Source organism: Oncorhynchus keta, chromosome 15 (assembly GCF_023373465.1).
Source record: "Oncorhynchus keta strain PuntledgeMale-10-30-2019 chromosome 15, Oket_V2, whole genome shotgun sequence".
NCBI classification, from domain to species: domain Eukaryota; kingdom Metazoa; phylum Chordata; class Actinopteri; order Salmoniformes; family Salmonidae; genus Oncorhynchus; species Oncorhynchus keta.
This window is the reverse complement of record NC_068435.1, coordinates 41,402,117-41,428,810: the sequence shown is the minus strand read 5'-3', so window position 1 is coordinate 41,428,810 and position 26,694 is coordinate 41,402,117. Positions and strand designations below refer to the sequence as shown.

The 26,694-nt window shown below is 42.2% G+C and overlaps 1 protein-coding gene across 1 annotated transcript in view; it reads left to right on the top strand.

Moving 5' to 3' along the window:
* Nucleotides 1–8,486: 8,486 nt before the first annotated feature.
* Nucleotides 8,487–26,694, top strand: part of LOC118394953 (excitatory amino acid transporter 5-like) — a 71,477-nt gene continuing 53,269 nt past the window's right edge. Inside the window, exons 1-2 of the mRNA XM_035788670.2 lie at nucleotides 8,487–8,964; nucleotides 17,369–17,448. Of these exons, the coding sequence (XP_035644563.1) occupies nucleotides 8,824–8,964; nucleotides 17,369–17,448 (221 nt within the window). The 5' untranslated portion in view covers nucleotides 8,487–8,823. The remainder of the gene's footprint in view (nucleotides 8,965–17,368; nucleotides 17,449–26,694) is intronic.

Below are 26,694 nucleotides of genomic sequence, written 5' to 3'. Positions count from 1 at the left end.
GACCATTTGATCATTTATCACTCCAGTGTTAATCTGCAAAATTGTATTATTCGCCTACCTCCTCATGCCTTTTGCACACATTGTATATAGACTGCCCATTTTTTCTACTGTGTTATTGACTTGCTAATTGTTTACTCCATGTGTAACTCTGTGTTGTCTGTTCACACTGCTATGCTTTATCTTGGCCAGGTCGCAGTTGCAAATGAGAACTTGTTCTCAACTAGCCTACCTGGTTAAATAAAGGTGAAATAAAAAAAAATAAAAAAAATAAAAACATTTTTTTCAAGACCTCTGCAATTCGCCCTGGCATGCAGTCAATTAACTTCTGGGCCACATCCTGACTGATGGCAGCCCATTCTTGCATAATCAATGCTTTGAGTTTGTCAGAATTTGTGGGTTTTGGTTGTCCACCCGCCTCTTGAGGATTGACCACAAGTTCTCAATGGGATTAAGCTTCCTGGCCATGGACCCAAAATATCTATGTTTTGTTCCCCAAGCCACTTAGTTATCACTTTTGCCTTATGGCAAGGTGCTCCATCATGCTGGAAAAGGCATTGTTCATCACCAAACTGTTCCTGAATGGTTGGGAGAAGTTGCTCTCGGAGGATTTGTTGGTACCATTCTTTATTCATGGCTGTGTTCTTAGGCAAAATTGTGAGTGAGCCCACTCCCTTGGCTGAGAAGCAAACCCACACATGAATGGTCTCAGGACGCTTTACTGTTGGCATGACACAGGACTGATGGTAGCGCTCACCTTGTCTTCTCCGTACAAGCTTTTTTCCAGATGCCCCAAACAATCGGAAAGGGGATTCATCAGAGAAAATGACTTTACCCCAGTCTTCAGCAGTCCAATCCCTGTACCTTTTGCAGAATATCAGTTTGTCCCTGAGGTTTTTCCTGAAGAGTGGCTTCTTTGCTGCCCTTCTTGACACCAGGCCATCCTCCAAAAGTCTTCGCCTCACTGTGCGTGCAGATGCACTCACACCTGCCTGCTGCCATTCCTGAGCAAGCTCTGTACTGGTAGTGCCCCGATCCTGCAGCTGAATCAACTTTAAGAGACGGTCCTGGCGCTTGCTGGACTTTCTGGGGCGCCATGAAGCCTTCTTCACAACATTTGAACCGCTCACCTTGAAGTTCTTGATGATCCGATAAATGAATGATTTAGGTGCAATCTTACTGGCAGTAAAATCCTTGCCTGTGAAGCCCTTTTTGTGCAAAGCAATGATGATGGCCCGTGTTTCCTTGCAGGTAACCATGGCTGACCGAGGAAGAACAATGATTCCAAGCATCATCCTCCTTTTGAAGCATATACTCTGTTATTCAAACTCAATCAGCATGACAGAGTGATCTCCAGCCTTGTCCTCGTCAACACTCACACCTGTGTCAACGAGAGAATCACTGACATGATGTCAGCTGGTCCTTTTGTGGCAGGGCTGAAATGCAGTGGAAATGTTTTTTGGGGATTCAGTTCATTTTCATGGCAAATAGGGACTTTGCAATTAATTGCAATTCATCTGATCACTCTTCATAACATTCTGGAGTATATGCAAATTGCCATCATTATAACCTGAGGCAGCAGACTTTGTGAAAATTAATATTTGTGTCATTCTCAAAACTTTTGGCCACGACTGTACATAAATACTCAGACCCTTACTCAGTACTTTGTTGAAGCACTTTTGGCAGTGATTACAGTCTTCTTGGGTATTACGCTGCAAGCTTGCAACACCTGTATTTGGGGAGTTTCTCCAGATAATTTTATTTCTCATGGTCTGAGTCCTTTAGGTGCTTTTTGGCAAACTCCAAACGGGCTGTTATGTGCCTTTTTACTGAGGAGTGGCTCCCATCTGGCCACTCCACCGTAAAGGCCTGATTGTTGGAGTGCTGCAGAGACGCTTGTCCATCTGGAAGGTTCTCCCATCTCTACAGAAGAACTCTGGAGCTCTGGAACACCTCCTTGACCAAGATCCTTCTCCACGATTGCTCCGTTTGCCGGGTGGCCAGCTCTAGGAAGAATCTTGGTGGTTCCAAACTTCTTCCATTTAAAGATGGAGGCCACTGTGTTCTTGGGGACCTTCAATGCTGCAGATCCCCAGATCTGTGCCTCGACACAACCCTGTCTCGGAGCTCCACGGACAAATCCTTCGACCTCATGGCTTGGTTTTTGCTCTTACATGCACTGTCAACTTTGGGACATTATAGAGACAGGTGTGGACTACCTCACTATTTTCGCTCTGGTACTGCCAGCAGGAAATTGGAGCAACAGGTGAGTGTTGAAAATGTAACTGTACTGCCAGCAGAGGGCGCTAACGGCAACACTGTTTCTATGGAGCAGATTCTGCAGCGCGGTCGCTCAGCACCTGTCAGCCACAACCGTTCCTTCTCCCTGACCCTCTCCCATCCCCAGAACAACCCGCTGGTCCGCAGAGACGAGGCCTCTGTGTCCTCAGGGATATGTGTCACCTCTGCACGCCTGAACCAGCGGTCCCAGTCTCAGACACGAGAGGCACGGGCCCCTCCCAGGTTCAGTAAGAAGGTTTTCCAGAGTAAAGCCAATGTGGTGGCTGCCGGGGATCCCCGTGCCAAACTGGGCAGCTATTCTCAGGCCTATGGCACCATCAACAAGACAGAGCTGGATAACCTTATGAAGTATCAACAGTAACCACCACACTATGCTGGGTGTATGGGACACTGTCTGACATCAGACGGGCAATAGACCAGGGGACAGGGAACAGGGAGATATAGGCTAATGGAATTTTTGGGGAGGAAAGTATTATTGCGAGATGAAAGTTAGGAGTTCAGCAGTACAAATTGGAGGTAACCATGGAGACATGGAAATCCATAGAGTAAAGGTGACAATGATTAAATGCCATCAACTTAGCCCCACTTCCTTTGTGAAATAATGACTCGCTGGGAAATGGTAACTATAGATCCTTAGCTTAATGTAACTACATTTGCAAGGGTTTTTACAGTGAAATGCTTTATACTAGAGGACAGCAGATATACCAGTGTAAATATATACAGTACCAGTCAAAGGTTTGGACACACCTACTCATTCAAGGGTTTTTCTTTATTTTTACTATTTTCTGCATTGTAGAATAGTGGTGGGGACATTCCAACTGTGGCATGGCACATATGGAATCATGTATTGAGAAAAGGAGTGTGGAGCAAATCAATATGTGTTTTGTGTTTGAGATTCTTCAAAGTAGCCACCTTGATGACGGCTTTGCACACTCTTGGCATTCTCTCAACCAAGTTCACCTAAAATGCTTTGCTTTTTCAACCGTCTTGAAGGAGTTCCCGCATATGCTGAGCACTTGTTGGCTGCTTTTCCTTCACTCTGCGGTCCAACTCATCCCAAACCATCTCAATTGGGTTGAGGTTGGGTGATTGTGGAGGACAGGTCATTTGATGCAGCACTCACTCTCTTGGTCAAATAGCCCTTACACTGCCTGGAGGTGTGTTGGGCCATTGTCCTGTTGAAAAACAAATTATAGTCCCACTAAGTGCAAAACAGATGGCATGGCGTATCTCTGCAGAATGCTGTGGTAGCCATGCTGTTTAAGTGTGCCTTGAATTCTAAATAAATCACAGACCGTGTCACCAGCAAAGCACCCTCACATCATCACACCTCCTCCTCCATGCTTCATGGTGGGAACCACACATGCAGAGATCATCCGTTCACCTACTCTGCATCTCACAAAGACATGGCAGTTGGAACTAAAAATCTGAAATTTGGACTAATCAGACCGGTCTAATGTCCATTGCTCGTGTTTCTTGGCCCAAGCAAATCTCTTCTTATTATTGGTGTCCTTTAGTATTGGTTTCTTTGCAGCAATTCACAGTCTCTTCTGAACAGTTGAAATTGAGATGTGTCTGTTCAACTCTGTGAAGCATTTATTTGGGCTGCAATCTGAGGTGCAGTTAACTCTAATGAACTTATCTTCTGCAGCAGAGGTAACTGTGGGTCTTCCTTTCCTGTGGCAGTCCTCATGAGAGCCAGTTTCATCATAGCACTTGATGGTTTTTGCGATTCTTTCAAAGTTCTTGAAATGTTCCACATTGACTGACCTTCATGTCTTAAAGTAATGGACTGTCGTTTCTCTTTGCTTATTTGAGCTGTTCTTGCCATAATATGTACTTGGTCTTTAAATATATATATATTTAATATATATATAATATAATATATATTTAACCTTTATTTAACTAGGCAAGTGTGTTAAGAACAAATTCTTATCTACAATGACGGCCTACACCGGCCAAACCCGGACGACGCTGAACCAATTGTGCGCCATCCTATGGGACCCCCAATCATGGCCGGTTGTGATACAGCTAAATGGGGCTATCTTCTGTATACCACCTCTACCTTGTCACAACACAACTGATTGGCTCAAACACATTAAAAAGGAAAGAAATTCCACAAATTAACTTTTTAACAAGGCACACCTGTTAATTGAAATGCATTCCAGGTGACTACCTCCTGAAAGCTGGTTGAGAGTCATAAGGTGAATGCACCAATTTTGTAAGTCGCTCTGGATAAGAGCGTCTGCTAAATGACTTAAATGTAAATGTAAATGTGTGTGCCTTTCCAAATCAGATCCAATCACTTGAATTTACCACAGGTGGACTTCACTCATCATCTCAAGGATGATCAATGGAAACAGGATGCACATTAGATCCATTTTGAGTCTAATAGCAAAGGGTCAGAATACATATAAAAATAATATATTTCTGTTTTTTATTTTTAATAAATTTGAAAAAATGTCAAAAGCATGGTTTTCGCTTTGTCATTATGGGGTATTGTGTGTAGATTGATGATTGACATATTTTAGAATAAGGCTGTAACGTAACAAAATGTGAAACAATTAAAGGGGTCTGAATACTTTCTGAATGCACTGTATATACAGTACCAGTCAAAAGTTGGGATACACCTACTCATTCAAGGGTTTTTCTTTATTTTTACTATTTTTTTCATTGTAAAATAATAGTGAAGACATACAAACTATGAAACAACACATATGGAATCATGTAGCAACCAAAAAAGTGTAAAACAAATCACACTTAGCATCCTCTCAACCAGCTTCGCCTGGAATGCTTTTCCAACAGTCTTGAAGGAGTTCCCACATATGCTGAGCACTTGTTGGCTGCTTTTCCTTCACTCTGTGGTCCAACTCATCCCAAACAATCTCAATTGGATTGAGGTCAGGTGATTGTGGAGGCCAGGTCACCTGATGCAGCACTCCATCACTCTCCTTCTTGGTCAAATAGCCCTTACACAGTCTGGAGGAGTATTGGGCCAATTTCCTGTTGAAAAACAAATGATAGTCCCACTAAGCGCAAACCAGATGGGATGGCGTATTGCTGCAGAATGCTGTGGTAGCCATGCAGGTCAAGTGTGCCTTGAATTCTAAATAAATCACCAACAGTGTCACCAGCAATGCACCCCCACACCATCACACCTCCTCCTCCATGCTTCACGGTGGGAACCACACACGCAAAGATAATCCGCTCACTTACTCTGCGTATTACAAAGACACCGTAGTTGGAACCAGAAATCTCAAATTTGTTGTCATCGGACCAAAGGACAGATTTCCACCGGTCTAATGTTCATTGCTCGGGTTTCTTGGCCCAATCATGCATTTATTTGGTCTGTAATCTGAGGTGCAGTTAACTCTAATGAATTTATCCTCTGCAGCAGAGGTAACTCTGGGTCTTACATTCCTGTGGCGGTCCTCTTGAGAGACAGTTTCATCATAGTGCTTGATGGTTTTTGTGACTGCACTTGAAATTTTCCAGACTGATCTTCATGTCTTAAAGTAATGATGGACTGTTGTTGTCTTTGTTTATTTGAACTGCGCTTCCCATAATATAGACTTAGTCTTTTACCAAATAGAGCTATCTTCTGTTTAACACCTCTACCTTGCCACAACATAACTGATTGGCTCAAATGCATTAAGTAGTAACTTTTAAGAAGGCACTCCTGTTAATTGAAATGCATTCCGGATGTCTACCTTATGAAGCTGGTTGAGAGAATGCCAAGCGTGTGCAAAGCTGTCATCAAGGAAAAGGGTGACTACTTTAAAGAATGTCTATATAAAATATATTTTGATTCGTTTAACACCTTTTTTGGTTACAACGTGATTCCATATGTGTTATTTCATAGTTTTGTTGTCTTCACTATTATTCCACAATGTAAAAACTTGTAAAAATAAAGAAAACCCCTTTGTTTAAATTATTTAAATGTCCAGAAATGGATGTACCAATTTCAGATTGGCCAATACAGTAGCTTATTTATCAGGTTTATACCGATATCTATTGTCTATTGTTTAATCTCCCCACAGGTACTGTAATTATTAAGTGCTATCTTGCAATGGGTGTAAATTAATCTAAATATGAGCAGGCAGGTAGACCTGTAATGAAAAAGCCCTCAAGTTTGGTGCAGGCTTTCATAATTAAGAGCGAGAGAGAACCTTTTTCACTCCCCTCATCCGCCACCCCATGATCATACATTTGGCATCTCAACTATGGGCCCTGGTCAAAAGTAGTGCACTACATAGGGAATAGGGTGTCATTTGGGAAGCAGGCCCAGTCTGCTCTGCTGTAGGCTTGGTAACAGCAGCAGGTGTGTGCGCCTGTTAAGTTTACCTAGGATTAGGATTAGAAAGGATCTCAGTATGTCACAGGAATCGGACTTTCTCTGAATTCACACACATTCTGCCTGCAGAGAACTGGAACTGGCGATGGAGGGACATGTGTGTGTGTGTGCTTGTGTGTGTGTATGTCTGGGGCTGTCAGCGTTGAGTGGAAAACACCTAATTAGAGTTTCCATCTAATAGATCTAAAGTTGCCAAATTTTAAGACATATCTATCCCTCTCCGTCACAGTCCTTCACAGGTGTGTGTCAGGCAGGCCAACAGCCCAGACAGTCTGGCAGGGTCGCAGGTTGGCAGCTGTGGGTCGTTGGGCATATAATTGAATACCTGTATTAGAACTTTAGAATAGACATTGAGATCCTCGGAATATGACAAAAAATCATGCATCTTGGTAAAGGAAAACTTGAATAAAATAACTCAGAGAATATAATACAAACGTCGTATGAGTGAGACCAAGGCACAAAAGTGCCTCTTTTATTGAACGAAACACTTAACCAAAACAACAAACGAACCGTGAAGCTATACAACTTAGTGCAGACAGGCAACTAAACATAGTCAAGATCCCACAAATAACAATGGAGAAAATGGCTATCTAAATATGATCCGCAATCAGAGACAATGATAAACAGCCGTCTCTGATTGGGAACCATATCAGGCCAACATAGACATACAAAAACCCTAGATGACAAAAACCCTATCCATACAAAAACTAGAGTACCCACCCTAGTCACACCCGGCCCTAACCAAAATATACAGAAAAACAGAGATATCTAAGGTCAGGACGTGACAACAATATTGCATAAAACAATGCATTTGTAGATATATCTGCACAATATGTTTGTTAGCTAGCTAGCCAGACAGTTTTTGATTCCATTATTTTATTTTTTATTAACTGTCAATATAACAACATTCCACATTAATAATGGCTGTCGGTGGCTGTTGGGTTTGGGTGAATGGCTATGAGTGGCTCTGTGGTCACATGCAGGGAGGATCCAGGAGGCCTCATTTGACCTGATTACACACATCGTCATAGTAACGAAGCTCAGCACACGAGTGTGTCCGGTTCCCTTGTCCCTGGTGTGAAGCAGTAAGTCTCACCCTCTCCATCACACACACGCAAGTGTTTATTTCCTTATTATTTGCCTTCTGTCCCCTTACAGCCATCCTGTTGTGAGTGTGTGTCAGTGTGTGTGTGTGTGTGGTGTATGTGTGTGTGATTGCATACATACCTGTGTGCGTAAGCATGTGTTTGCTTGTGTGTCTGTGTACAGTATGTGTAACACCACAGATCAATAACCAAAATATCCTTAATCAATCAAATTTATTCATAAAGCCCTTTTTACATTAGCCGATGTCACAAAGTGCTGTACAGAAACCCAGCCTTAAACCCTAAACAGCAAGCAATGCAGATGTAGAAGCACGGTGGCTCGGAAAAGCTCCCTAGACTCCCTTGACGTGTCTCCACATCCCCCTCCTTTCCCTCCCCACTTCCAAGGCCAGTAGTTTTTCCCTCCTCTTGTTGTCTCCTCCATCTTTTTTGCGGTTGCCTGTCTAATTGTTGGTAGGTCTTTAATCCTGCCAGATCCCAGTAATGCAGCACAGTGCAGTGTAGCGTGGCCCGGTCCGCTCCTAATAGGATCTAGTGTATTAACCCTCAGGACAATACTGCCAGCTGTCGCAGACTAGAGCCCCCTACTGGCCGTAGAGAGAGGGAGGTAAAGAGGGAGAAAGGGAGGGGGTGGAGAGAGAGAGAGAGAGAGAGAGAGAGACACACACAGAGAACGTGTGTATGCCTGGAAAGTGTGATGTTCTTAGTCCTGTGTGGAATGACAGAGAGAGCAGCTCATGGAGTGCTAAAGTGCTTTATCCAAAGAGAGGACAACTGCCTTTCTCCCTACTACTTTTTCTGCAAACCTATATCTATTCCACTCACTCCTCCTTCTATCTCTATCTTCCTCTTCTTAGTTATTTTTCTCTCTTTAATCACTTTTCAGTCCCTCCCTTCTCTCCCCGGCTCTTTGTTTCCGTCTTTCACCCAACCCTCTCCTGCCGTCCAGTCTGTTACCTCTCTACTGGCTCTATATGGTTGACTGAGTGACCGACCAGGGACTCAGGGACCAGTGGAGTGAGTGTCCGTGTCCGGGACTGTGGAGGACTTTCCGGGAGAGTCAGGATGGCGGTGAACTTTGCGGAGGTGCGGGGTCGGGTGAAGAATGTGTGTGCGCAGAACGGGCTCCTCATCCTGTCTGTGTTGGCTGTGGTCATTGGCTGTATGATGGGGTTCCACCTGCGGGGCAAGCAGCTCTCCGACCAGGTCAGTGTCAAAACTAACACCCGCAGGGTGTCCTGTTCCTTCAACCAACCAACACCCTCCCTTGTTGACCTGAAACACCCTGGGTCTCCTGTTCCCTTAGCCCCCAACCCCCACCCACGGCAGGTAGCTTAGTGGTTAGAGCATTGGGCCAGTAACCGCAATGTTGCTAGATCAATTCCCTGAGCTGACTAGGTAGAAATCTGTCATTCTCCTCCTGAACAAGGCAGTTAACCCACTGTTCCTAGACTGTTGTTGTAAATAAGAATGAGTTCTTAACTGACTTGCCCAGTTAAATAAAAAAATACAAATCCCTGCTCCTTACAAATGTGGTGCCTCTAAAGTCCTTGACCCACTACTCTGCTGCACCCTGTTCTCCCTGTCCACTGGTCCCCCTGTCCTCCTAACCTTGAAAAACACCTTACATAAGAACGGTGTCCTCCCAAACATTCCCCTCTTTCTTAACACCAACCTCTTGTCAAACACAGCTGTTGTCCTACCATGTGGGGAAAAAAACAACCCCATCTTGTCCTACCAAGTGACAATACCAACCTTAATAACACTGTGATTGAATTGTGAATTACCACACACACTTATGTTGCAGTTGTGTGGGTGCAGAGAGCTGAGGGGATTGAGAAAGAGGGAGATCGCTCTATAAGCTGTTGCTGAATACAGACGATCCAACAAAGCCTCTCTGCTCTTTAATGTCGTAGTGGCTAGACCTGAGGCTAGATCACTGTTTTGACTCTAGGATGACACTGATCAGACTGACTTATGGAAAGAGGCACATTTTCTGTTTACAAAATAGCTGGTATACTCAGTTAAAAAATGATTTTGAAGTTCAAACACTTCCAAACACAACTCATCCAGTGATTCATGCTGTTGGGTAATGCTATCCGATCCTGTCCTTATTGATTTGTATGGCTTCACTTGTCCTGTCTGTGTTTGTTTTCAAAACAAACCTCTTCTCATCAGTCGCGCTCCATATTAATGAGATGAAGGATTGTTAGTGGCTGTTGCTGTGGCTGTGGAGGCTTAGCTGTGAATCACATCGATGGGCGATAGAGCAGCACACTGCTGTCATTCCCTGTTTGTTTTTCTTTCAATATTTGTTGAAAAGGTATATTCACTTTATTTGGACGGAGATATACACTGCTCAAAAAAATAAAGGGAACACTTAAACAATACAATGTAACTCCAAGTCAATCCCACTTCTGTGAAATCAAACTGTCCACTTAGGAAGCAACACTGATTGACAATACATTTCACATGCTGTTGTGCGAATGGAATAGACAACAGGTGGAAATTATAGGCAATTAGCAAGACACCCCCAATAAAGGAGTGGTTCTGCAGGTGGTGACCACATGACCACATTCCTATGCTTCCTGGCTGATGTTTTGGTCACTTTTTGAATGCTGGCGGTGCTTTCACTCTAGTGGTAGCATGAGACGGAGTCTACAACCCACACAAGTGGCTCAGGTAGTGCAGCTCATCCAGGATGGCACATCAATGCGAGCTGTGGCGTAGTGTTCAGAGCATGGAGGCGCTACCAGGAGACAGGCCAGTACATCAGGAGACGTGGAGGAGGCCGTAGGAGGGCAACAACCCAGCAGTAGGACCGCTACCTCTGCCTTTGTGCAAGGAGGAGCAAGAGGAGCACTGCCAGAGCCCTGCAAAATGACCTCCAGCAGGCCACAAATGTGCATGTGTCTGCTCAAACAGTCAGAAAAAGACTCCATGAGAGTGGTATGAGGGCCCGACGTCCACAGGTGGGGGTTGTGTTTACAGCCCAACACCGTGCAGGACGTTTGGCATTTGCCAGAGAACATCAAGATTGGAAAATTCGCCACTGGCGCCCTGTGCTCTTCACAGATGAAAGCAGGTTCACACTGAGCACATGTGACAGACCTGACAGAGTCTGGAGACGCGGTGGAGAACGTTCTGCTGCCTGCAACATCCTCCAGCATGACTGGTTTGGCGGTGGGTCAGTCATGGTGTGGAGTGGCATTTCTTTGGGGGGCCGCACAGCCCTCCATGTGCTCGCCAGAGGTAGCCTGACTGCCATTAGGTACCGAGATTAGATTCTCAGACCCCTTGTGAGACCATATGCTGGTGCGGTTGGCCCTGGGTTCCTCCTAATGCAAGACAATGCATGTCCTCATGTGGCTGGAGTGTGTCAGCAGTTCCTGCAAGAGGAAGGCCATTGATGCTATGGACTGGCCCGCCCCGTTCCCCAGACCTGGATCCAATTGAGCACATCTGGGACATCATGTCTCGCTCCATCCACCAACGCCACATTGCACCACAGACTGTCCAGGAGTTGGCGTATGCTTTAGTCCAGGTCTGGGAGGAGATCCCTCAGGAGACCATCCGCTACCTCATCAGGAGCATGCCCAGGCGTTGTAGGGAGGTCATACAGGCACGTGGAGGCCACACACACTACTGAGCCTCATTTTGACTTGTTTTAAGGACATTACATCAAAGTTGGATCAGCCTGTAGTGTGGTTTTCCACTTTAATTTGAGTGGAAATCCAAATCCAGACCTCCATGGGTTGATACATTTGATTTCCATTGTTAATTTAATTTATGTGTGATTTTGTTGTCAGCACATTCAACTATGTAAAGAAAAAACTATTTAATAAGAATATTTCATTCATTCAGATCTAGGATGTGTTATTTTAGTGTCTCCTTTATTTTTTTGAGCAGTGTATTTAAACAAGACAGGGGATACAGAGAGGGGAGAGATGCAGAGTTACCCGCTAGACCAGCTTCAAGAATGGCATTCGCTGTTTATTAGATAAATAACAGAATACATTGAAATTGGACTCAGTTCATTTCAGGGCATTCTGTTCAAATTAAATATACAAATGTAATTACGCCACACAATGTACACAATCGGCTGTGCTAATTTTACACATGGGGGGAGTGACAATCCACCAGCCCTGTGGGTTATGAAAATGAACATTGACAGTTTCTTCTTAGCGACTGTCTTATTACATTGTGTACCGGTGTACTGGTATCATGTAATTTCATTGATTGACGTACTAAAACAGGACTGTATGAATAATTGGTTATGTGACATTATACATTATTTAGAATGTACACTGAGTGCACACAATATGACAGACTGACAAGGTGAATCCAGGTGAAAGCTATGATCCCTTATTGATGTCACTTGTTAAATCTACTTCAGTCAGTGTAGATGAAGGAGAGGAGACAGGTTAAAGAAGGATTTTTAAGCCTTGAGGCAATTGAGACATGGATTGGGTATGTGACAAAAGATTTAAGTGCCTTTGAACAGGAGCCAGGTGCACCGGTTTGTTTCAAGAACTGCAACGCTGCTGGGTTTTTAACGCTCAACAGCTTCCTGTGTGTATCAAGAATGATCCACCAACCAAAGGACATCCAGCCAATTTGACACAACAGTGAGAAGCATTGGAGTCAGCATGGGCCAGCATCCCTGTGGAACGCTTTCGACACCTTGTAGACTCCATGCACCGGCGAATTGAGGCTGTTCTGAGGGCAAAAGTTGGGGTGCAACTCAATATTAGGAAGGTGTTCCTAATGTTTGATATACTCAGTGTATAATTCATGAAGAATAAACAAATGTATACATCTATGGAGATGACAAACTTTGCAGAAAATAATATCTCAAATTGGAAAAGAAGGGTTTCCTGGGGACAAAATAACATGAAGTTACAAAACATTATGGATATCTCTTCCAGCAGTTACCGTCTGTCGGTAGCCCACGAGACCGAGTGGATTTTGTCTGAGAGAGTCTGAAGCTCTCATAATACCACAACGTTGCAACTGTTTAAAGGTCCATTAGACTGGTGGATAAGAGAGCAAGGAGAAGGAAATGGCTCCGGTTTACAGTAGTGGTGATGGTGATAAGAGCTACTCATTATTGACATAAAACAAAGGGGAATTCAAGAGGCATCTAATGGTGCCTTGAGAGGGTTTTGGTTTTCTGTTGAAGTAGTTCCTCAATAGCTACTCTTCTGTCTCAATATTTACCAAAAACGTGCCTGTTCAAAGGTGCTGTATTTCTACTCGTGGTGGAGCTCTATCTGCCTTACCACGTTTCTTCGAGATGGCCTTCCAAAATATCCAGCACTTCCTTCATTTACATGACTGACCAAGTGGGATGTTGTTGGTTGTTTTTACTGCGCTTTGTGCTCCCTTCCTACCTTCTGGCTAGTTGCTACTCACAGAGTTTAGACATGCAGCAAAATTCTGATCGTTTGCCAAATTATTGGTAAAAGATCTGATCTGATCTGATCTAAAAGATCTCCACCAGGTCAAGCAGAAATACAGCACCCTTGAACAGGCACGTCTTGGCCAAAATTTTGAGACAGAAGAGTAGCTATTCAGGAACTACTTCAACAGAAAAAACAAAACCCTCCCAAGGCCTCTTCAAACACAGACACAAGGCTGCGTTTAGACAGGCAGCCCAATTCTGATCTTTCTTTCACCAATTGGTCTTTTGACTAATCACATCAGATATTTTCCAGAGCTTATCTGATTGGTCAAAAAAACAATTTGTATTTTTTTTATTTTTAGAATTGGGCTACTTGTCTAAACGCAGCTATAAAGTCACAGTGAATCCAGTAGCTATTTTACATGGATTAGACTCATGTTGTACTATGGAGGGGAAGCAAAGGAAATGTTTGAGGGGTAACCAAAATTATACTATTATTTGTTATGAGTTAGTTTCTATCCCCTCTTTCTGCTGTGAGGTAGAGTGGGTAGGAGAAAGTAGAGTACTGGAGGTGGAGGAGGTCCTGGGGGTGTATCCATGTCGTCATAGGGAATGGGACCCTACACTCCCTCTCCACTGTCTTGAAGGTTATTTCTCAAACCGACAATGGTTTGTTCTGCACTAACGCAAAAAAAACAAACCATACAAAGTATACACATAGTTGAGGTAGAGGGAGGAACAATTTAATGTTTGTTTGCGTTGTATTTCTCCTGTTTGCTTCTCACACTGAGTGATGGGAATGGTTTATATACATTTTTTTCCCACCACCTAAAACTAGCCTATAGCAAAAAGGATTGTCTAATATAATTAACCAGATTAATAATTTGCTTTAAAATCACATGTTTATGCCTATTTGAGTCGGTTCTTTTTCCTGTATTCTGAACAGCCCAAAATCACATTGAATCGGATATTTCAAACCATCTTCATATGTTGTTTGAAAGCAGATACTTCAAAGTAAGCTGCCTGTTACTCAGGCCCAGAAGATAGAATATGCATACATTAGTAGATTTGGATAGAAAACACATAGAAGTTTCTAAAACCGTAAAAATCATGTATGTGAGTATAACAGAACTGATATGGCAGGCGAAACCCAGAGGACAAACCACCCCCCCAAAATTAAAATCGTCCTACCCCTATTTTCAATGGCTATCACTTTTATTATAAGGCCAAATCCTCCCAGATTGCAGTTCCTAGGGCTTCCACTAGATGTCAACAGTCTTTAGAAAGAGTTTCAGGCTGGTTTTTGGAAAAATTTGCCAGAAATGATAGTTTTTCTAGATGGCTCCCATTTTGGCTGTCGTGTTTCCAAGCGCGTGGAAGAGAGCGCATTCTTTGGTATTTTTCTCCGGTAAAGACAATAGCGATTCTCTGTCTTAAATTGTATTGTTTATTTACATATTAGGGTACCTAAAGTTTGATTATAAATGTTGTTTGACTTGTTTGGAAAAGTTTATTAGTAACATTTGGGATTCATTTTGTATGCATTTTGATGGAGGGAAACTGGGTGGATTATTGACTGAAGCTTGCCAGCTAAACTGAGTTTTTATGGATATAAAGAAGGACATTATCGAACAAAAGGACCAGTTGTAATGTAACTGGGACCGTGGAGTGCCAACAGAAGAAGATCATGAAAGGTAAGGCACTTTTTATATCGCTATTTCTGACTTCCGTGTTGCACCTGCCTGGTTGAAATATGTTCTTCATGTGTTTGTATGCGGGGCGCTGTCCGCAGATAATCGCATGGTTTGCTTTCGCCGTAAAGCCTTTTTGAAATCTGACACGGTGGCTGGATTAACAAGAAGTTAAGCTTTATTTTGATGTATTACACTTGTGATTTTATGAAAGCGAAATATGTATATACTGTCGTTTGAATTCCACGCTCTGCAATTTCACCGGATGTTGGCTAGGTGGGATGCTACCGTCCCACCTGCCCATAAGAAGTTTTAAGTGACTTTCTCAAGGGCACATTGACAGATTTTCACTTAGTCGGCTTGGGGATTCAAACTAGCAACCTTTCAGTTACTGGCTCTACACTCTTAACGGCTAGGATACCTGCCACCCTCGTGCCTGAATGGTCAAATCTGATTTATTTGCCCTCAAATGGGAGACTGTTATTTGGCATATCTTGTTGCTTGCTAGCTACTCTGTTGACAGTTTGCCAAGAACATGTGGTAGCTAACTAGCTTGCTCATTGTTTACAAACACATTTGTGAATGTGCTTGAATGCTAAACAGATAGCTAGTTGACTGCTGTGGCTAGCCAAAAAAGGACGTTTTTAACACACCCGTCATTACTATGAAAACTAGCGTAGCCGTGACAGCAAATGACTGCTGTCTGAGCACACATAAATCTGGATTGGTCACTTGTAACTTGTTGTTTGGACAGTCAGTTTCCAAAACGCATTTGAAAAACAAAACTGATTTGAGCATTAACGCCTGCAGTGTAAACAAGGCTTCAGAGCAACTGACTCAAACTAATCTTCCCAAATCTAGATCTCCACACAATTATTTTAAAACCCTCTGAACCCTAACCCCGGTCCCTTTTCCCTCCCATTTTGCTGTCCTGCTATCATGCAACAGATGTATTGCATGATATTAAATACAAGATGAACCATCAGGTGTTGTATATCTATACTTTATTGGTTATGATATGATTAACCTCCCAAAATGTCATTGGGTGTTTCATTTATTGGGATTAGGTGGTTATAATTGGGGCAGTGTGTGCATGTGCCACATGTCAGCCTTGTGTTCGGCAGATGCCAGGGCCTGATACCAGCTGTGTGTGTGTCTCTCTCACCCATGACACACATACACTCACTGCTAACCAGCCCGCCATTTGACTGCAGTGATCCTGATCTAATCTCCCTCTCCTCCTGTCTTTCCGCCCCCTCTTCCTTCCTAATATTAAACAACAGCTAAAGCTCTTTAGCTGTTATCATCTCTCAGATGTATTGTGTTTGAATTCATCCTCTCTCTCTCTCTCTCTCTCTCTCTCTCTCTCTCTCTCTCTCTCTCTCTCTCTCTCTCCCTACTTCTCTCTCTCTCTCAAAACCTTCTCTCTATCTCTCCACACCTCTCTGTTCCCATTATCTTTGTTTCTCCCACTACTCTCCATCCCCCCAACCATCCCTCTCTCTATCCTCCTCACATCCACATCCTAAGGAATTGTAAACACCTCCCATCTTGGTAAATACAGTAGAACAGATGATAGAACATCAACCTCTCAGAGGTATTTACAAACAGATGCCTGTTTAATTATTTATCTGGATGGAATATTCCCATTCATATCACATGCTGTTTGTAACTTGCCACTGAAGTTTAAAGGGGATCATTTTATGTTGGTGAGTAAATTTAGAACCACAATGTGCTCATTTGAAACACCACTCTAAAATGCTTCAATACGCACTCCAGCAATTAAAAAAAAAATACCTGCATTCAGAATGACTGCCAGGGTTGGGAAAATGTATTATTGAGACTACATAAATCATATAAACTGGAACAGCCATCTCAGTAACAGGTGCAATAAGTCCAACTATAAACTGATTTGATTAGTTTTAAAAAATGTATGTTATTTATGTTTGTGTAGCATAATATTAACCAACCAAACAAAGTACATGCAAAAACACAGGTATTGAAATAAACAATTCTGAAAAATCTACATGTAAGAGAGCATGCTGGGAAATATGATAATGATGAGCGTGGTTTTGAGATGTTTTGATCAAACAAGCTTGTTCAAATTCAGTTGAATTTGAGTAGAGTTTGTTGAGTAAACATACTAACACATTAGCTCAAATTCTTGTCCTTTTGAAGTCTGCTCAACTCGTGTAATAACGCTGATTAAACAATTGGTTGAGTTGGCTTTTTGACAGTGTTGCCTTCCAAAGGCAACATGAATTTGTAATTTTACTCAACAAGCCTTTTTAAATTCAGCTTACTTCGAGAAGAGTTTGTTGAGTAAACAAACTTGAACACATTACTTCAAATTATAACGTTGATTAGGAATTGGTTAAGTTGGATTTTTACAGTGTGGTAAATTCAAAATGCCTATCTACAGTAAGCCTACCCAATATTTACAGTAAGTCTATCTACCTATCGACCCTAACTAACAACGTGCTCTGCTCTGTTTGTCCTCTCTGTGTTTATGTAGGAGGTGAAGTACTTCCAATTTCCTGGAGAGCTCCTGATGAGGATGTTGAAGATGCTCATTCTGCCCCTCGTCGTCTCCAGGTAGGAACACAACAGAGGGCATGCTGGGTAGTTCACACAACCCCCACCCTCCTCCCAACACACACATACACAGTACTTGGAAAATATTTGTGCTTGTATTGATATTCGCTGACAAAAAAACCACAACATCTACTTCCATGCCCTGTCCTTCTGATTTGGAAACTAGCTGCAGTATGTCCTACAATTTGCTGTTGTTTATTTACAAGATTACATTTTCAGGTTATGCAGATCTGCTGTTGTTTGCAGAACTGTGAGTGTTATTTTCATCTCCGGATGAAAAGTGTGCCCAAAGTAAACTACCTGTTATTCAGGCCCAGAAGCTAGGATTTGCATATAATTGGTAGATTTGGATAGAAAACACTCTGAAGAAAACTGTTAAAATAATGTCTGTGAGTATAACAGAACTGATATGGCAGGCGAAAACCTGAGAAAAATCCATCCAGGAAGTGGGATTTTCTTTATGTTTGTAGTTTTCCATTGACTGCCAATACAGATTCCATTGACTTAGGAAGTGCAATTTGAGTCATATGGCTTGCACTAGATGTCAACAGTCTTTAGAAATGGTTTCAGGCTTGTATTCTGAAAAATGAGGGAGTAAGACCACTCTAAATGAGTGGACACTGCAGTGTCCCAGAGGTTTTTCATGAGCACGACCGAGAGTGCGCCCTCCTTGTTTTCCTTTTGTCCTGCTGAAATATTATTGATTATTCTGACTAAAAACAACCTGAGGATTGATTAGAAACATTGTTTGTGTCACGTTCTGACCATAGTTCTTTTGTGTTTTCCTTGTTTTAGTGTTGGTCAGGACGTAAGCTGGGTGGGCATTCTATGTTTTGTGTGTCTAGGTTGTTTTTCTGTGTTCTGCCTAGTATGGTTCTCAATCAGAGGCATGTGTCGTTAGTTGTCTCTGATTGAGAATCATACTTAGGTAGCCTGGGTTTCACTGTGTTTTTGTGGGTGATTGTTTCCATCTCTGTGTTTTACACCACACGGTACTGTTTTCGGTTTCGGTTATTCACGTTACGTTTATTGTTTTTGTATGGAGTTGTAGTAAAATGCCAAATGGATCTACCTCCTGGTCCTCTTTCCTTGTCTCACCCACCAAGGATAGAGACAGAGGTGACCTCGCCTACTGAAATACCGGATTGGGCAAAACCACCAGAAGACAACTCAAGCCAACCAACTATTGAACCTAACTGGTGTCAGGAAGAATCACCCTCTGCCTCAAGTGACACCTCTGAATGGGAACAGCTGATAGACTCATTGCTGATAGAGTAAGGGCACTGTCATAAACAGAGGCCCATATGCACACTGTAAGAAGAGTATTTCCTCATTGTTGCTAGAGTAATGGGCTCTGTCATAACCAGAGGCCCATATATGCACTGTAAGAAAAGTATTTCCTGTTGTAAGATATGTCGTCACCCTCTCTGCTCTGAGGGAACAAGAGGAGCAGCGGAGCGGGTGCAGAGAATCAAAAGGTATATAAAGACACATTTGCCATTACTTTGGAGCTGACTTCTTGAATTCTGAATTATTTTAGACAACCATTTGACTTCGGGTAAATTGACACCTGACTCAAATTACTTAAAAGATTCTAACTTGTTGGATCTGAGAAGTGACTCTCCGATATACCGTTTAACTACTGACCAGTTGTTTTGTCGCTTTGCGCCCGCAACAAGCATCTCGACCTTGATGCGGGCCACTGACGCTGCAGTAGTTCAACGGGGTTGAGTGGCATTCTAGACCTTAAGGTTATCCCTTGCTTTCTCTTATGGATGTCTGAATTGACCCTGTGATTTTGCGCCAGGCGCGTGGGTGTTGATGCAAATATATCCAGAAGAGTTCTCCGGAACCTCTCGATTGAGCTCAGCATCTCGACCTCGTTGCGGACACAGACTTTTTGATATTCCATTTGGGGCAGGGAATCACCAGCGGGTTCTTCCATCCAGGCCAAACTTGAATCTCTCAATTTAGTAAAGCACCGACTCCAATTCAACCTCTCAGTCAGTAGAGGGGAGTCGCTACCTATCTAAATTCGTAACAGAACTCTGACCGATTGAAACTCTGCTCATGATCTCGTGGGTCTCCTCGTCATCTCTCAAAGGTAATTAAATAACTATTACAAGTATTTAATATAGAGATAAGTGTTATCATTGTACCAGGCATTTTATAAGAGCATTATGTCATTTGCATGTTTTTGATTAACGCTGTGTGTGACCGAGTAACAAATGGTGTATTTTGAAATGTGTTTGATTGTAAAAGACAAAAAACAGAGTGTTTTCAAAAATAAACGGTAGTCTTATTTTGTCTCGAGCAAAAGGTTCTCTCAAAGACAGTTAACGGCACGGGAGATAACAACTCTGACACTCCCCGCTACCGGGACACTGGAAACGGCGATCAATGCTCTATGACAGAATGAGTTACCATTAAAAGACAAGGAGGAAGGTGTGTCCAGTAGTGATTCATTTAATTGTCTTATCGATATATCTAAGTTTTATTTTCCAAGCGATACATAGCCGACGGGCAGAGTAGTGAGACTAAGTTGACTAAAGGTCTTCACACTTTAAACTAGAAACATCACAGAGGGGAAACACTCAACCACAGGGAAATCATATAGAGACTGGTAGGACTAGTGCTTAATATTAACTCAAGGACTCAAGTGGTGAAGCAAAGAGTCTAGAGGATGGGGGTGGGGTTCACACATCCCAGCTAGAGCTAGACCGTTGAGAGTGACAAGGCAAAAGACCTCTCTACGCGGACAACGCTTCGATATAGAAAGAGAGGCAGGGCTACGCGAGCGGTCCTGGTTATACCGAGATAACCTGAAGTATCTATAGTGCCCTGTCCAATCCAGGGAACGGGACGCTAACCACCTCTAGCACCCCGCTGCCGGCCAAGGGGCGGGGCTGAAGGTTTCGTATCGCGACAGAGTGTTCAGTTTATGTGTTTAAATAAATACCATGGACACTTACCACGCCGCATATTGGTCCTCTGATCCTTCTCGCCTCTCCTCTTCAGACGAAGAGGAGGAAAACCATTACAGTTTGACATGTTTCTACGAACTTTACTGATACTTTTCTGATTTTTTGTCTGCCTGTTTTGACTGCCTTTGAGCCTGTGGATTACTGAACAAAACGCGTAAACAAAACGGAGGTTTTTAGATATAAAGAGGGACTTTATCGAACAAAACAAAATGTATTGAGTAAATGGGAGTCTTGTGAGTGCAACCATATGAAGATCATCAAAGGTAAGTGATACATTTTATCGCTATTTTTGACTTGTGTTACTCCTCTACTTGGCTGGTAACTGTTTGTAATGATTTGTCTACTGGGCGCTGTTCTCAGATAATCGCATGGTATGCTTTCGCCGTAAAGCCTTTTTGAAATCTGACACCGTGGTTGCATTAACAAGAAGTTCATCTTTAAACCGATGTTTCACACTTGTATGCTTTATTAATTTTTATAATGAATATTTCTGTTTTTGAATTTGGCGCTTTGGATGTTGGCTAGGTGGGACGCTACTGTCCCACACCCCCTAGAGAGGTTAATTAAGAGTCTGGTGATGCACTCGTGCGTCAAACTAAGTAACATAACAAAAACATTCCCATACAAATGATTCAGCTTATGCTAGAGATATTAGTTTTTTTTGCGTGGGCTACATCCCACTACATCCCATCCCATCCTACATCCCATCCCATCCCCCTATGTCTTCCGTATCCGCGGTGGAAGGGGGCCGAGTTACAGTGGTCTTTATCAGACCATGAGACATCCCGAAAATCGGTCTTCTTTAGCGTCCAACCGGTTTGGCATACAAACTAATATGACCCCACTGTGGAAAGGGGAGACTCTCACGAATACAATAGTGTCACGGGACTCGTCTCAAGGTAACCCACACAAAAGTAAAGAGGCAGTTTTACCTCAATGAAAATAAGGGGTTAAATATGTGTAAACATATAGTGAATTTGGAAAGAATTCAGACCCCTCTATATTTTGTTATGTTGCAGCCTTCGTCGAAAATTGATTAAATAAAAAAAATCCCCATGAAAAAAATACCTTATTTACATAAGTATTCAGACCCTTTGCTATGAGACTTGAAATTGAACTCCGGTGCATCCTGTTTTTCTTTTGATCATCCTGAGATGCAGTGCCTTAGATCGCTGCGCCCCTCGGGACACTTTTAAAAAGGTCAACATCCACAAGGCCAGGTGAATTACCAGACCAACATGCAAGTGTCGTCACTGACATTTTCAACCTGTCACCGGCCGAGTCTGTAATAACTACACGTTTCAAGCAGACCACCATAGTCCCTGTGCCCAAGAACATCATTTAATTTTTTACTATAGTTTATTTAGTAAATATTTTTCTCAACTCTTATTTTTCTTAAAACTGCATTGTTGTTTAATGGTTTGTGAGGAAACAGTTCACGGGAAGGTTGTATTCATCGCATGCGACAAATAACATTCAATTTTTTTACTGTAAGACATTCAGCGGTAACCTGCAGGAGCACGTTTACCTTCTACCTGTGCGTTGTAATCGACGTTTCACAATGTTGTTGTAGCCCTCAACTATCTCTCCTGATTCACCCATTCAAGGGATTAATGATTAGTTGACAAGTTGAATCAGGTATGCTAGTTTAGGAATAGTTCAAATACATGGAACCACTGGGGGGTCCCAGAGGAGAGGTGTGAAAACCCCTGGCCTAACTAAGTCCTGTGAGTTGCCTTTCCTCCTTGTTGCAATGTTGGTGATTATGCAAGGCTTTCATGCAACAGAATGCCAGTGCAGTTCTAAGATTATTATATCATTTCTACATCAAAAGCGTTTTCATCCTGATTTCTCCTCACAGAGAAAAAGCAGGGAATAATATTTATGTTTTTTAAAATGTTTTTAAAACGATGCCGTTTTATGGGGTTTGATAAGTTCTTGCTAATGGTGAGCCGGACAGATTCTCTCCGACTCTACGACTCTATTTTGGAACCAAATCTTCTGTTCCCTGGCTACATGAGGCTGCAGCGATGTTGACTGGAAAAAATGAAATAACAAATCATGAAAACGGACTGATTACATGCAGGACGCTTTGCGGAATAAGCTACTTACAATCCTTGCCATGGCAAAGACTGGATGAGAAGTTGATCCCCCTCTCTCTCTCTCACCCTCTTTTTATGTCTATCTCTCTCGCACTCTCGTACCCTATTTATCTCTCTCTCTCTCTCTTTCGCTCTCTCACCCCATTTATCTCTCTCTCTCTATCTCACCCCATGTATCTCTCTCTCTCTCACTCCATTTATCTCTCTCTCTCTCTCACCCTATTTATCTCTCACCCCATTTATCTCTCTCTCATCCCATTTATCTCTCTCTCTCTCACCCCATTTATCTCTCCCTCTCTCTCTCTCTCTCTCTCTCTCTCTCTCTCTCCCTCTCTCTCTCTCTCTCTCTCTCTCTCTCTCTCTCACCCTATTTATCTCTCGCTCTCACCCTATTTATCTCTCACCCCATGTATCTCTCTCTCTCTCACCCCATTTATCTCTCTCTCTCTCTCACCCTATTTATCTCTCACCCCATTTATCTCTTTCTCACCCCATTTATCTCTCTCTCTCTCTCATCCCATTTATCTCGCTCTCTCTCACCCCATTTCTCTCTCTCTCTCTCTCTCTCTCTCTCTCTCTCTCTCTCTCTCTCTCTAGTCCACGCTAGGTTTCCTGGCAGAGGCACATGATGGTTAATTACAACTTATCTGATACTCTATATTATTGTATAAAGACTAGTATTACTATACTTACATACTATATTCTTCATGGTAGTGTTAATGCAGACTTTACAGTAGTATTCACTCTAGTGTTTTTGCGGATATGACTGTAGAAAAGTTGTAATTAACGTAATGTGCCTGGATATGGGCTCTGTTCCTTGGTGTCCACATCACTAAGGACTTAACATGGTCCTCTTACACCAGCACAGTTGTGAAGAAGGCGTCACAGCTCCTCTTCTCTCTCAAGAGGGTGAAAATATTTGTCATGGCCCCTCAAGATCCTCAAGAACCTTTACAGATGCACCATCGACAGCATCTTGACTGGTTGCATCACCAGCTGGTATTGCACCTGCAATGGAGGACAGAGGATCCTCTTAAAGAAGAAGTTACAGGTCTGTGAGAGAAATCTTGCTTGTTTGTTGGTGACCAAATACTTATTTTCCAACATAATTTAAAAATAAATTCATTAAAAATCCTACAATGCGATTTTCTGGATTTTTTTGTCCGCCATAGTTGAAGTGTACCTATGATGAATATTACAGTCCTCTCATCTTTTTAAGTGGGAGAACTTGCACAATTGGTGGCTGACTAAATACCCACACATTCACACACCTAGACTGACACCCTGCACACACACGCATACACATATATACACATGCACACACACTTACTGACGTCACACACTTACACCCACACACACATTTACCACCATGCACCCACCCACTCACCTCGCTGCTGCTATATTGATTATTATTGACTATTATTATTATCATTATTTATCCTGTTTACATGTCCTGTACATATCTTCCTCAACTACTCCAGTACCCTTGCACACTGTAATTATGGCACTGAGCCTGTATATAGCTTGCATTCTTGGGACTTGTTTCCTATGTTTATTTCTTGTGTTCTTGTGTGTATTTCATACTTTTTTATTATTACTTTACATAATTTCCCTTATATTATTTCCTTGAATAGTGAATTTTTAGGAAAGAGCTCACAAATAAGCATTTCATTGTACTTTTCAAACCTGTTGTATCCTGTGCAAGTGATAAATGAAAGTTGAACGTTGAAACTATACTAAACACTAGTATTTACTCTAGTGTTTTTGCATACATGACTAGTACAGGCCTTTTTAGATAGGCCCGTGTTTCTGCTTATAAATTCAGACATTTTGGTAGGCCATTTGTTAGTCAACTTGTCTATCATTTTCTTTTGTCGTTACTTGTTGCCCTAGAATACTGGATAAACCTTTGCTCACCAGAATAATGTGATAAATCAATAAACGGAAGTGTTAAGCAGCAGTTATTCTATTGGCGGTGAGGAATTAACAGGTGGCTAATACTTACAATATTTACAAAAATAACAAACCGGTCAAAGAGCAACAAAGAACATAAACTGAATCAAATATGAGCTCATTCTAAAGAAAACCCATTCTTCAATCATGCCTGAAAAACCTGGCAGCATGCCAACCTGTTCCCTGTCTGTCTCCCTATAAAAAAAAACAAAGAATTACAGGGTTTAAATAGGACTCCCCATCATGCAACAGCCAATGAGAATCAGTTTCACATCAGGATATTCAATTAACATTACAATGCACAAATTACAATCCTGACATATTAAGATCACAGTCATACATATCGATGTATACCAGCACACATCTCAATAAATGTGCCAACCCCACATAATATAAAATCAATTCATGTGCGTTTTGTAAACAGTGTCTGGTTATTATAATCCTGAAATACTTTAGATTGTCTGATTGAGGACATACAGTATAGTACAATCATCACAGTTCTACACATGATTGAGGGATACTACAGTGTGGAGTGTAGTATACTATATAATTCTATAGTAAGTACTATAGTTATAGTAAACTATTTTTTCTTGTGGGTAGGGTTGAAGTTAGGGGAACTATGTACAATTCCCACACACCAACCTACTCATCCGCCCATCCTCCCACCCACCTGAAGCCCATCATCCGCCCAAATACATCCACCCACCAGCCTCCACCAGGGATGCCCATAAACATATGGAACAGGCTTCAGACAACAAAATACGTTCTGAATTGATCAGTGGTTCCCTTTATAGTTATTTTGTTACAGGTATCCGCATGGGTAAACAAGCCAACTCCAGGCTACAATATAGTTGTTGCTTGTTGCTATATATTTCGGTACTAATCAGTATGGATTGCATATTCTCTACATCTCTATGGTTCTGATTATGTTGATTGGCCAATTTAAGAATCCTGACACATCAGTTTAACACCTAATGTTCATAACTTTCAACATAGTTGGAAATGGCATTGTCTGGGGCTGTCTGGTATCTTCATATCTTAATGTAAAATGCAATGCAAATGTCTGTGGTAACGTCATGTCTGTCAGTTTTGGGAGCTGAATGCCCAGTGATTCGACAGTGATTAATTCCCAGAGCATTTATTTTCCAACTGATTCAATCCCTGTCGTCCTCTGTCTGCCCCTCCACCCGCCCCCCGTCCGCCCGTCTGTCTGACTCTACTAGTAATAAAAGGCCTCAGCCCTCTGATAAACCCCTTATGGAAGAAAATCCCAACTGATTATTAGTTCAGCAGAGCAGGTTAAACATTGTATTCAAGTCAGATGAAATACGAGTTTTAGAGTGAATTGTTTTTCTGGCTTCTTAATCGTGATGGACAGGACTGAGCTTTGGAAACTACGTGTATGGTGTTCTTGTAGGAAGATACACTAGCTGTGCAGCAAAGGGCAAGGAGGATTTGGGAATACTGTAGAATAGTGTCTGTTTGTTTTTTGTTTGTCCATAATAGTAGTATTACCTCATGACAATTATTGTCTCATTTGTTATGTCACTGTAAGCTTTAATAGCACTAATGGGTTATTGGTAATAGTCTGGATGGCCAGCTGTCATCTTCTGTATGTACAGTAATATAGTGGTCTTGTACTGCCACGTCTGAAAATAGTGTTCATGTCAAATGATTTATTATGCTATAATTCAATCCTACTGTTTTTATGTTTGTTTGCTGACCATATTGGATGAAGGATGTGAGGGCTAGAATGTCATTGTTTTGACATAAAAGAGATAAATCCTTATTATTGATGATGCCTCTGTGTGTTAATGATCTGATCCTTTGATTGTGCCTCCACATTTTCATGCAAGATAAATGAAAGCTAAAACACAGAGACCTAAGGTTCATGAGTGCAGGCAGGCACGTCATTTCTTTGAGGCTGTACCCTGCTGCACACATAAGATCAGGAACTGTTGGCCAAGCTATGTTACTTCCTGAGACTATTTCAGCCTTGTGCGTTCGTGTGCATGTGTGTTTAGATATGGATACAGTAAAAGAAAGGAGCACTCAGTCTGCTCCACTGTTTCTACTCGAGGAGGAGGAGGGGTGGATTAGTATAAGTCTCTTGTCCAAAGAAGGGAAGGTAGAGTACAGTGCAGTAAGCCTCACATGGCAGATTGTCATATGCGAAATTATTGGCACCATTGATAAAGATGAGCAGA